General features: G+C 41.7%; 1 protein-coding gene across 8 annotated transcripts in view; it reads left to right on the top strand.

The window, feature by feature from the left end:
* Window positions 1-2640: 2640 nt before the first annotated feature.
* The window catches only part of LOC308493703 (bombesin receptor-activated protein C6orf89 homolog), a 30111-nt gene continuing 19710 nt past the window's right edge, over window positions 2641-13041 (top strand). Inside the window, exons 1-3 of one of the 8 annotated variants that reach the window (XM_081040253.1) lie at window positions 2721-2808; window positions 7415-7504; window positions 12734-12941. In XM_081040253.1, coding sequence (XP_080896379.1) covers window positions 2807-2808; window positions 7415-7504; window positions 12734-12941 — 300 coding nt within the window. In that variant the 5' untranslated portion in view covers window positions 2721-2806. Of the gene's footprint in view, window positions 3879-7414; window positions 7505-11564; window positions 11813-12733; window positions 12942-13041 lie in introns of all 8 variants that reach the window. The other 7 variants (XM_081040255.1, XM_081040257.1, XM_081040259.1 and 4 more) reach the window with 7 other exon arrangements.

Raw genomic sequence — 13041 nt, 5'->3', positions numbered from 1 at the left:
GATAATATTGGCCATCACTCTGTGGAAACGATTCGTCATGGAGAACAGAAAACAGTTTGTATCTCGGGATTTGGGAACAGGAAAGCAAATAAATTTCCTGAGAATAATCAGGAATACCCGCCCAGAAACCCTAATTCCAGCTTCCCAGAATGTGCTCGTCTTCCCTGCTTCTGAATCTCTCAACCCTATACCTTGTGCCTGAAATGTGTCCATTATCAGGCTCCAGTGTCTGAATCCTTACAGGCCACCTCCAAGGTCACTTTCTCAAGACCTAAATCTTTTCCTGGAGCACCTACCAGCCACTACGCACTGAGAAAGATAGAGGTGGGTCACATGCATTGTGCCCAGCCCCAAAGGAACACACATTCTGGAGAGACAGTCAAACACACAGCTGTAGGAGAATGCAGTGAAAGGGGTAACACAGTGCTTCCTGAGCTCTGGTTGTTCCAGTGCTGGCTTTGAGTAGCCAGAGATTTCCCTGGGAGTGATAACTTGAGCTGAGATTTGGAAAATGTTGAAGCCTCTCTGTAGATATGGAGTATTATAAAAAGCTTCGGAAGTCAGAGCTTATTTCTTGGGCTATCCTGGAGCTGAGTGTGAAGGAATCATGAAGGATCTTGGAACTTGATTCTGAGGGCAGTAGGGACCTCTGAAGAGACAGAATCAGATCTGTACATTGGAAGTGCCACTCAGGTTGTGGTACAGAGAGTGGCAGGAAGGGCCAAGAAAACATCTGGACTCCCTAGAGCACTTTTTTTAAGTAAAAATGTAAGTTGAAGTATAAGATACATCCCGAAAAGTGGACAGATTCTAAGTGTGACAATTCAACTAATTATTACAAAATAAACCCACTTGTATAACCACTATCAAATCAAGAAAAAAAAAAGTTTCCAACTGCACCAATCGGTATCCCTCCCCACTCCTCAAAAGTTAACTACTTTCTGACTTCTAAATTCATAGATTAAGTTTCCCTGTTTTTGAAATTTATATAAATGGAGTCATAAATTTTTTTTTATATCTGGCTTCTTTTGCTTAACATTGTTTATGATATAGATCCATGTTGTTATATATAGTGGCCATTATCTCATTTTTCAGTGCTGTGCACCCTGTTTCCCTAAAAATAAGATCTAGCTGGATCATCATCTCTAATGTGTCTTTTGGAGCAAAAATTAATATAAGACCCGGTATTATATTATTTATATTATACTATGTTATATTATATCATTATATTATATTATATTATATTATATTATATTATATTATATTATATTATATAAGTTTTGCTCCAAAAGACGCGTTAGAGCTGATGGTCCAACTAGGTCTTATTTTCAGGGAAACATGGTAGTATTGTGTTGCATGAGTATACAATATATACTCTATTGTTAATGGGCATTTGGAATGTTTCCAGATTGTGGCTGTTACAAATAATGCTGCTACAAATATTCTTGCATGTATCTTCCTAAACTCGTACATGAATTTGTGGGTGTATATACCTAGAAGTAAAATTGCTGGGTCAGAGGTTATGTGTATGTTGTATTTTAGTAGTTAATACCAGATTGTTTTCCAAAGTGGCTGTAGCAATTTACTAAAAAATTTTAACAGCAACTACCAGCAATATATGAGTTGCTGTTGCTCCGCTTCCTCTCCAACATTCAGTGTTGCCAGTCTTTTACATTTAAGCAATTCTAGAACCTGGATAATATCTCAATAGTCACTTCCCTAACAACTAATGATTAAGTTGAACACTTTTTCATAGGCATATTTGCCATTTAGATATCATCTTTTTGTGTTTAAATCTCCTGCCCATTTTTCTATTTGGCTCTTTTAAAAATTCTTTAGTTCTTTATATATCCTGGACACAAGCTCTTTGTTGGTTTCTTTCCCTATATGGCTTGTCTTTTCATTCTCTTAATCCTGTCTCAGAAGGTTAACCTTTCCATAAACCTGAGGATAAATGTTATGGGGCATTTTATATCGTAGGCTTGTTGAGGCGGTTTCACGAATATAAAGTGCTTGGTAACGTCTGGCAATAGAGAGGGTCGTGTGTAAATCTACTTTTCTGCTTGTCTTTCTTAGACAAAGAGCTCCCAGTGGTACCGTGTTTCCCCCAAAATAAAATGTAACCCGACAATCAGCTCTAATGCGTCCTTTGGAGCAAAAATTAATATAAGACCTGGTCTTATTATAAGACCCAGTATCATATCATATCATATCATATCATATCATATCATATCATATCATATCAATATATCATATCATATCATATGATATCATATGATATCATATCATATCATATCATATCATATCATATATCATATCTAATATTTTTTTGCTCTAAAAGATGCATTAGAGCTGATTGTCCGGCTAGGCTTTATTTTCGGGGAAACCCGGTAAGGGCCTGCCCTCCGTTTACGTATCCCTCCCACTCCCACCCCTTAATGCCTAACATGCTCCCTGGCATGTAGTAGGGGGATCTGTAAATGCTTGTTGAATGAATCAGTTCAGGTACATAGTCTGTGTAGACCGAGGAGCACAGAGGAACTTCCAACGCCAGGGGGAGCAAGAACCCGTGCTCCCCAGATCTCGCGAGAGTTTCCGCATGCGCTATGACATCGCGCGTTTCTGTTCGGGGCGGAAGCGTGGGGGGGGTGGAGAACAGAGCTACTTTAGGGCGTCCATCCTAGCCTGCAGCGTGGGAGTTGCTTCCGGGTTCCGCGCCCGGAAGCCGGAAGTTGTCGGCTTCTCTGCCTCGCCCGGCGGCGCTTGTCCCCGAGGCGGGAGGAGCCCAAGGGGGCGCGGGCCCCGCATGTGAGTGACTGGGGCCCGAGGCCGGGAGGGGGAGGCCGCTCCGTGACAGCGTTGCCCCCGCGACCCTCCGCCCTTACCGCCACTGCCACCCCTGGCCCCCACGCCGACCTACTTTCTGACCCCCGGAGGTTTGCAGAGTGACGGTGTCTCTCGGCCCCTCCCCGGGTTCGACTCCCGTAAGACATCGCCCCGTGTTTCCTCGGCCCTGCGGGGAGAGCAGAGCGAAGCCCACGCTGCTGGAACTCGTTTCGCGGGCGTCACGGCGGTGCCCAGAGCGTGAGCGCTGCTAGCGAAACCTGCCCTTGGCACAGATTCCTAATTCTTCGTATATTGAGAGTAGATTCCCCCCGCCCCCCTGCGGAACATATTTTTCTAGATGTTGAGGGATTTCTTTTTTTTTTTTTTAAGTGTGGACTTGGTACGTGATAAACATGGCATCTGGGATTTCCGAAAGGACTGTGACTTGGTGTATTGGCCTGAGTAAACGAGTTGTTTGTAATCGCCTTTTAGTACGAGGAAATTCGCCTGCCTCGCGTACCGTAGTGTTTCAGGACCGACCATCCTACGAGCTACACTCTGGTCCAAGAGCCCACGTAGCCTTGGTGTCCGCTGATGTATTTCTTTTGTTACCACTTTATAATAGAGACCACCCTGGGACGCGTGTTCTGACCCGATTCTAGTTGCTCATTGGCTTGTGTCCACGGAGGAAGTCGCCTGTGCACATGTTCCCTTGTTAACTTGGAGGTGGAGTGATCGCAGTTTCCCTCTAAGGAACGACGTGCTGGAACCTAATTCAACTTTGAAACGGAGGGCTAAAAAAAAAAAGGTTTTTTTCCTGCCACTTTCTGAGTTCTAAATTTTAGCTGGGCAAATTAACAGGAAAAAAAAATCAAGGTTGTAATACATCCACGCAGGGAGTTCACATAAGCGTGAAATCCCCAAAGACGACAAGGCAACATTGGGGACGTATGTCATTTTGGGCAAAGGAGAAGTGGGGTACGGGGTCTTAGACTTCAAAAGGGAGGTGAGCCACGTGCGGGTACTTGAGGAAGAGCGGAACACGCGCGCAGGTAAATTTTTGCTAGGCAACCGAGAAAACAATGGGACGTGGTTAGTCAACAGGCTCCACCTTGGAATCTTGCTGTCTAATGCTGAAGTAGCCATGTTAACATTCCCTTCCTTGAAGCAGGTTTTTTGTTGTTGTTGTTGTTTTTTAAACCTGAATCTCTTAGGCAGGGAATGGGGAGAGGGGCAAAGGTGCTTTCTGAGTATTTTGTTAATTAGCAGCTTAAAACCAGTATCCCAAAGGCAGCTTTAGGTTGGCAAAACTCGGTCCCCTTTGCTACATGGAAGTGTTGACTGAAGTTCACGTAGCCCAACTTGCCTACCAGAGGACGCCTGTTTGTCTTGTTAGGCCCTTTCTACTTTGGACCAAAACATTTCAAGACTCAGTTTGAATCCTTATTCCTCCACAGTTACCTTATAGCACCATAGAGATTGTTAAAGTGTAACGTGCCTGACCCACTAACCTAAACCTTCATGAGGCTAAAGTATGTGTGTGTGTGTTTAATAGTAAGAATAAAAAATAAAATCAATAAACCATTAGTTAAATTAATTTGGGAACAGAATGATCACTTTCGGTCCTTTCTATAAATTTTTTCAACAGACAGTGGTCAGGTTTCTTGTCTCTGAGCTGAGCTTCCATGTCTGCTGTTAGTTTCTTGTGTTGTTATTTTCTCTGCTTATCTCTGCTTTCAAGAAAATTTATTGTGAGAGGGAGACAAGGACGTAGGTGTCATACAAAGTGATAGAATGTTTAAGGTTCAAAGGGCAAAAATCAAGGATGGGAAAAGTTCAGTTCTTGGACAAACCACTAGGGGCTACGTTTTTGTCAGCAAAGGAAATTATTTGTCCAAAAGCAAGAAGATGTAAGACATGGCAGTGAAGAATGTAAGGAAGAAATGGGAAATGAGACTGAATAGATAAGCAGTGACCAGGTCAGAAAGGGCCATGCTAAGGAATTTGGAATTTATCTTAAAACAATTACTAAGTATTTAATCTGGGTAGTGGAACAAATGTTTTATATACATCATTTTATTAATATAATCCCTTAACAAAATTGTTGGAAAAACACAATTATCCCCATTTTATAAATGAAAACTTTGGGGCTTAGGTTAACTCCTGTCTCCTGGCCACACAGTAGATGGAGAATCTAGTATTTCATCCAGCTTTTCTCAACTCCTGTGTTCTTAACCACCATGCTGACTTGTTCCCCGGCAGAGCATGGGAGTCAAGGAGCTTTAAATAGATGAGTAATGTGAACCATTTAGTATTTCAGAAAAATAAATTGTGGGAAGGGTCAAGGATGGATCCGCAAAGAGGAGGAGGCCTGGAAATGGAGAGATTAAATATATCTTTGTGATGGTCTGTGGGAGAAATGTTGATTCACTGTTATTAATGTACAGCTAAAGAGGCGGTAATGAATGTGAGAACTACCGGGAGTGCCAAAGAAATGTACACATTTTAAAGAGATGTTATCTATGTATTGCTTTTTGAAGTTGAATTGAATTACAGTAGCAATGTATAGTGTGACGTTCGCTCAGAAGATGGCATTAATCAAATGAATGCTAGCGTCATTCATTGTATTACAATTTTCATACAGTTTTTTTCCTTTCTTAAAAAATGAGTATATGTACATATTTTTTGGCACCCTCTGTATATAGCAGGTAGAATTGAGGATTTAGTGATTGGTTCATTGGAGATGAGGAAGGAGGAGGAGAGGTTTTAAATTTGGAGAGCTGGTATTTCCATTAATTAAGAAAAGGAATATAGTAGGAGAAATCAGTTGCAGGGGGAATATAATAAGTCAGTTATGGACACGTTATATATAGAGAACTATAAGAAATTTGGGTCTTGAGTTCTGGAGAGAGTTCTAGACTGGGGAAGAGATTTGGGGCTCACTAATAGGTGGTTGTTAAAGCCACGGAGGAATGAGGTCAAGGACAGCTGAGATGAATACCGATTCAGGGGCATAGACTCAGGAGAGGAGAAGAGAATTATGCCCAGGTCTAAAGGCACTTGAGGGAGACCGCGTGTAGCCCTGGCCGCTTCTGCACAGAAATCCGGTGATTGATAACTGAAAAAAACGGCCTTTGGACTTGGTATGTATTAGGTTGGTGCAGAAGTAATTGGTAAAAGGTTGAAAATAATTGCAAAACCGCAATTACTTTTGGCACCAACCTAATAGAAAGCCATTGGTGATCTCAGTGAAAGTAGTATTAGTGGCATGAGGGGGACAGAAATATGATTTCAACAGGTTAATAAATGAATGGAGACCTAAGAAATAAGATGAAGTGAAGCTTTTTTTTTTTTTTTTGAGGAACTTGGCTCCGAAGGGAGAGAGAGTGCAAGCACTAGAAATCTAGAAAGGAAGTATTATTATTTTTTAATAGTAGAAACTGGAAGCAGTGAGGATAGGAGCAAGTAGAGATAATTTTTAAAATTAATTTTAAAAGAAAAGCCCAGCTCTGTTCTAGATTTAAGTAGACCAAAGAGACGCAACAGCTAACTGATGTGTGACAGCTAATTGGTTGGGTCCTAGATTTCTAAAAAGCTATCTAGCCTCTTTTTGGACAGTTAGGGAAATTTGACTATGGACTGGATATTAGGTACTATTTCTCATACTAGATAGGTAGCATAATACTAGAGAACCTAGTAGGGGAAAAGAAAATTTAATATTTCTCTGGATATTGCTCCCACTGTTGAAGATTGGGACATATTTAGATGGGCTTTTGCACTTTCTTTCTGAACTGGAGTGTTTCCCCTTTGGTTTTAGCCAGATGAATCCTTATTGCACCTTAGAGTTGCCTAGCTGGCAAGCTGTTCGTTTGCAAAGCTGAGAACCTTCAGGGTGATGCCACGTCAGTTATAGGACATACTGATACCAGTAGAGGAATTAATTCTGTTATAAACTGGGCAAAGGAGAGACTTACATTTAGTCTGACCTCCTAACCGGTTTTCTGCTTTAAACATTTTCATTGATCAGCTCTGTCAGTCATTCTATCAGTTATGCCTCTGTCCTGTATTTTTCTACACTGAGACCCAGAAGGAATGGTAGAGAACACGTCATCAGAGCTGGCAGTTTCTTCCTCCTGTTCCTGAAGTACTCCTTCAAAAGTGGACAGCCTCGTCCCTGGCTTACCTCCCCGAGACCTCTGTTGAAAGCAGGATTTTTTAACCTCGGTACTCTTAACATTTAAGCAGGACAATTCTTTGTTGGGGAGGGCTGTCCTGTGCATTATAGTATATTTAATCTTTACCCACTAGAGAGATGCCAGTCGTACCCTCTCATCTTTGAGAATCCAAAATGTCTCCACATAGTACCAAAGGTCCCCTGGGGATCAGAATCACGCCTGTAGTTGAGAACTCCTGTTCTAAAGCAGTGTCTCCTGATTGGGGGTGTGCCTGTAATCAGCAGGGAAGAGGTCTGCCAATTTCTGCACCCGGGTCCCTCTCCCAGAGGTTCTGGCACTTCGGTAGTTCCAGGGTGGTGCACGATACCTTGACTTTTGTAACTGTGCCAGTAATCCTGCCTGTACCCTTGCAGGTATAAGCCTCTGTTAGAGTCAAGCTCACTCTTCGGAACTTCCCTCTGTGACAAAGCTCATTCTGCCAGAGTTGGACCCTCTTTCTGGAGGTAAAGGGATTGCCATCAAGCCTCTGTTGATTTCACTCAGTCCCTTCACACTTGATGCTTAACCAGGACTTTGTGTTTGATTTCTCTTTTTTTAAGGGATAAGATTTTATTTTCATACAAACCCTGTGTCCAGGGTTGACTTTCAGTAGTTTGTAGGGAGGGAGCAGCTCTGCTAGTATGAAATCCTGACATAAAGGGACAAGATTTTTGTTGTTTAATTAACATCATATCCACTAGATGCCAGTAGTACTCCTCCAGTGTAACAAAAAATGTCTCCTGACTTTCGAAATGTCCCCTGCGGGGCAGAATTGCCCCCAGTTGAGAATCGCTGACCTGACCGAAGGCAAAAGGAGGGCTTTCTATCAAGACTCCCATGCTTTTAGGAACTTCACTAAATTATTAGTAAATTCCCTTCCAGTAACTTGGGAAATGTGTCAGAATCTCACAGAAGAAGGATGTACAGCTTGCAAAAATATATTCAGTATCTTAATATTGTATACTTGAATTACCAAAAAACTATTGTTTTTGCAATTTAAAGTGGGAGTTCAATGAGATTTTTATGTGTATCAAAAGTGGGCAGAGGTTTACAAAAGTTGTAAAACAGTCCTCAAAAATGGTGATAGTTGGTCCTCCTTTTAGCCTTACTGCAGTGTCCCCTTCACAGTTCCCCTAAGAGCACACCAGTATGATGTTTTTTCTGCCCAAAGGGTACCTACATATGCCCCACCTCCAAATACCTGAAAATTCTTTATTGGAATTTTTTCTAGAATTCCCTCTGCGCTCCTTTCTAGTTCTCTAGCGAGTTTTAATGGATTTTGACTAGGTATTGTTGGATAATTTATTGTAGTCCAACTTCATACTTTTGCATATGACTGTCTAGCGCTTAAATGAACGCTATTCCTGCTTGCTTGCTTAGAATCCGTATCTTTGTTAATTTAACAGGAAACAGGTATCGCTAGAATCACTAGTTACAAAACCAAGATGTGAAAAATATTGTACTAAGTTACTGCTTTATTCTTTTTCCAGAATTCATTGTAGTTGATCTCTTTTCCAGTTCTCAGCAACTCAGTTGTGATAATCAAGGGACACTGGTGTTGTGGTTTTGGAACTGCCCCATCAGAATAGGAAAATAATTGGTAAGGGAGGCAGTACGCATAAAGGGTAAAATCATCCACCTTGAAGTCACACTTGGGTTTACATCTTGGCGAGTCATGGAACCTTTCTGACCCTTAGTTTTAACATCTGTGAAATGGGATTAATCACACCTAACTTACAGAATTGCTGTGACGATTTACTGAGAGAATGTTCCTAGATTGCTTAGCACAGTGCCTGGCCTCGTAGGAGGGCCTAACTGGAAATGGAAGTATAAGAATGCAGTCGGACATAAGTCTTCAGTTTCTAATGAATTGGATTTTTTCTATTTTCTGAAATGTTCATACATTCTTAAAATTTTAGAGCTAGAGAGGACTTTAAATATCTTCTGGTTCAATCCTCTTATCTTTTGGATAAGGAAATAGACCAAGTAACTTAACAGAATCATGACAGTGTAATGTAATGAATGCCACAATAGGGGTAAGTTCAAATTCTATAAACAAACATTTAAAAAACATCTTTATTGAGGTATAATTTATATGCCATAAAATTCACCCTCTTAAAATGCGCAGTTCAGTGTTTTTTTAGTATATTGTGCAGCCATCACCGCAATCTAAGCTTAGAACATTGTTATTCTAGAAAGAAACCCTGTATCTATTAACAGTCACTTGCCATTCCTCCCCACCCCCTTCCCTAGACAACTACTAATTAATTTTTCTCTCTATAGATTTACCTGTTTTTCATTTTTCATGAATTATGGTCATATAATTATGGTTTTTTGTGACTGTCTTCTTTCACTTAGCGTCATGTTTTCAGGGTTCATCTAGGTTGTAGCATGGATCAGTACTTCCTTTTTACTGTTCAATAATACTCCATTGTATGGATGTACCACATTTTATCCATCCATTCAGCTGTTCCTAGACGTTTGGGTTGCTTCCATTTTGGGGCTATTGCAAATAATGCTGCTTGAACATTTGTGTGTAAGTTTTGTGTGGATGTGTTTTAAATTCTCTTGGGTTCATACTTAAAAGTGGAATTGTTGAGCCGTATGATAACTATGTTTAAATTTTTGAGGAACTGCCAAACTGTTTTCCAAAGCAGCTGCTCATTTTACATTCCTGGCAGTGTACAGGGTTCCAAGTGTCAACGTCTTTGCCAACACTTGTTATTATCTGACTTTTTTAAGATAGCCATCCCAGTGGGTGAGAAGTGGTATTGCATTGGGGTTTTGATATTTATTTCCCTGCTGGCTTTTCATGCGTTTATTGACCATTTCTATATCTTCTTCGGAGAAATGTCTATTCAAATCCTTTGCTCATTCTCTAATTGGGTTATTTGTCTTTTTACTATTGAATTGTAAAAATTTTTTTATGTATTCTGATAACCAGTCCCTTATCAGATGTATGATTTGCAAATATTTTCCCCATTCTGTGGGTGGTTGTTTCACTTTCATGATAGTATCATTTGCAGAACACAAATTGTTCATTTTTGACATAGTCCAGTTTATTTTTTCTTTTGCTGCTGGAGCTATTGTTGCTATATCTAAGAAGCCATTGCCTAATCCAGTGTGATGAAGATTTTCCTTTTTTCTTCTAAGAGTTTTATAGTTTTAGCTCTTAGGTTTAGGCCTTTGATCCATTTTAAGTTAATTTTTGTGTAAGATGAAAGGAAGAGTCCAACTTCATACTTTTGCATATGGCTATCCAGTTGTCTCAGTACCGTTTGTTGAAAATACACATTTAAAAATAGAGTTTATGGGCGGACGGGTGGCTCAGTTGGTTAGAGCGCGACCTCTGGGCAACAGGGCTGCCAGTTCGATTCCCACATGGGCCAGCGAGCTGTGCCCTCTGCAACTAAAATGAAGTCAGTGAGCTGCCACTCAGCTCCCAGGTGGCCAGATGGCTCAGTTGGTTGGATTGTGGGCTCTCAACCACAAGGTTGCCAGTTCAATTCCCCCAAGGGACGGTGGGCAGCGCCCCCTGCAATTAACAACGGCAACTGGACCTGGAGCTGAGCTGCGCCCTCCACAACTAAGACTGAAAGGACAGCAACTTGACTTGGAAAGAGCCCTGGAAGTACACACTGTTCCCCAATAAAGTCCTGTTCCCCTTCCCGAATTAAAAAAATAATAATAAGAGTTTAAACCATGCTTTTATCTAACCTTGAAATGAAGGACGACATGGCCTTAGAAAAACATTTTGAGCAAGAACAGAGAGTTTGGGGAAAGGATATATCGCCTTCAGTGTGTGGGGGTCATCTCTCCCTCCCAGTTCCTCAAAGTCTAGGTTACCTGCCTGATAATCCACCATGAGAAGTCTGCGTCAGCTTTAATTGATCTGGTCTGGGGCCCTGGTATGAGCATTTATGACAAGCACTCTCGGTGATTCTAATGTGCAGGCCTGCTCCAGAACTAGCGAATTAAACGGTTTGTAGTCATAAAGAGACCACATAGGAGCTGTTAGGAGGCGCTGCCAGAAGAGGAGACATGCTGAGGTGTGTGTGGCTTGTGGCGTCTCAGGTCTTTTCTCCGCTGGAGCTACATGACTGCTGTACAGGTGGCGGCATCTCCTTCCTGAAAACAGTCGTACCATGTCCGTGCTTTCTGAGGCTAGAAGCACTTCGGGGATGACGTATGTGAAATAAGGGGACCATCTGCATTTAAAACAAAAAAAAAGCCCAATTAGAGGAGAGCGTAAATCCCAAGCACTTTTTTTCCTCCTGTAGATGAAGAAAAGTATTAATGTTCTGTAACACAAGCAGTTCTTCAAAAGAGCTATTCCATTTCATTTTACAAATGACAGAGACTTCTACGTACCATTTGACTCTCGATTCTGGAGGCACTGTGAAACCATTTGTCTTTCAAATAACTGAAAACAAGTTGCATCTTGAAATGAGTTATAGATCTTGGTCTGTTGAGTCTATAAAAGAGAAGTGAAATACCCTTTATTGTCTAAAACTGTATTTGCAGAAAAGCACGGGGACTGCAGCCTGCTAGGTCTGAAGAGCTCCCACGCCATGGTTTTTGTGTTGCCTGAAATCCTTGCTCTGCCAGGAACAAAGCGAGTCAGCATGTTCCTCACAGCCAATCTTGCCTTCAGTGATCAGTTCTCCTCCTACAAGGTCTGATAAGGAGAAAATTTGGAGATGTTCTAAATTAAATAACAGCGGCTGGCTAGAGAGTGAAAGAGACAGTTAACCTGGCTGCTGGCCAGGCAGGTAACAAGACTGCTCACATTCCTTCCATTGCCTCTTGGAACTTTGGATTAGTTTCCAGGTGGCTGTTTTCCACAGATGATTTTAGCCAGGCACCATCGAGCTCCAGGAGCCTCCAGGTGTCGTTGCCCACGGCCCATCTACAAGGAGCAGATGTCTCTTTCTGTGGACTCTGCCCCTAGCCCAGAGCTGGCCTCGCTCCACCGTTTCGCACCCCTTTGCCTATAGCTCGTGTTAGTTTCTTTCAGACTGCCTCTTTCTTCCCGCTTCCCACTTGATATATAAACCGCTTGCCAAACTGGCACAGTACGCATGTCGTCTTTTCTACCGGTAGCCGTGCTGCTGGTGGTTTAGACTGCGTGGCCCAATACCGGTGGGAGCTCTTTTTGGCCAGCATTTTGGCTCCGTGAAACCTTACTTACAAAAAACATTCATTCAGTAGTGGAAGTTAATTTTTTTTTGTTTGTTTCACAGGTCTGTCTGATATAACTAGAAAGAAAGGACTTATCAACAACACTCTCCATATTCTTTTTTATGTTAGTAAATGACCAGTAGCAAATCTTTTGTGATTGGTTTCAGAAATCATTTTGGATGACACTGGTGTTTCTGTGTCCCCTGAGGGATTTATTGGGCTCTAGACCAGTGCTCCTCAGTGTTTGGGAGCCAGTGCTGGTCTGTAAACTGTTTGTTACCAGCCTCAATTAAGTCACACTTCAAAACTTGTGTAGCAACTTGACGTTGTCTCCACATATCCAGTGTGTTTTATTCAAGTGTGGGCCTGCAGTGGATTGGGAGAAACACAAAACTGGTTCTCCTCCACAGATGGTCAAGAAACACTGTGCTCCATAAAGCAAATAGCTTTGAAGAGAAAGTACTTGAAAGAAACTCTGTTGTTTCTTTTTACATGTATTTTTTCTCTCTCAGGGATTTTGCACTAGAAGACATGGATCTGGCTGCCAATGAGCTCAGCATTTATGACAAACTTTCGGAGACTGTTGATTTGGTGAGACAGACAGGCCATCAGTGTGGCATGTCCGAGAAGGCAATTGAAAAGTTTATCACACAGCTGCTGGAAAAGAATGAACCACTGAGGGGCCCACCCCAGTATCCTCTCCTTATAGCTGTGTATAAGGTAAAAGTGTGTTCTGACTTGGAAAAACTTAGATGGAGGACAAAGACTTCAACTTTCTCTCCAAATACTACTGTTGACTGATTCCACCATTCAACCTTGG

Source organism: Rhinolophus hipposideros, assembly GCF_964194185.1.
Source record: "Rhinolophus hipposideros genome assembly, chromosome: 3".
NCBI classification, from domain to species: domain Eukaryota; kingdom Metazoa; phylum Chordata; class Mammalia; order Chiroptera; family Rhinolophidae; genus Rhinolophus; species Rhinolophus hipposideros.
Note: the sequence above shows the minus strand (reverse complement) of the source record. Positions and strands in the feature narration are given on the sequence as shown.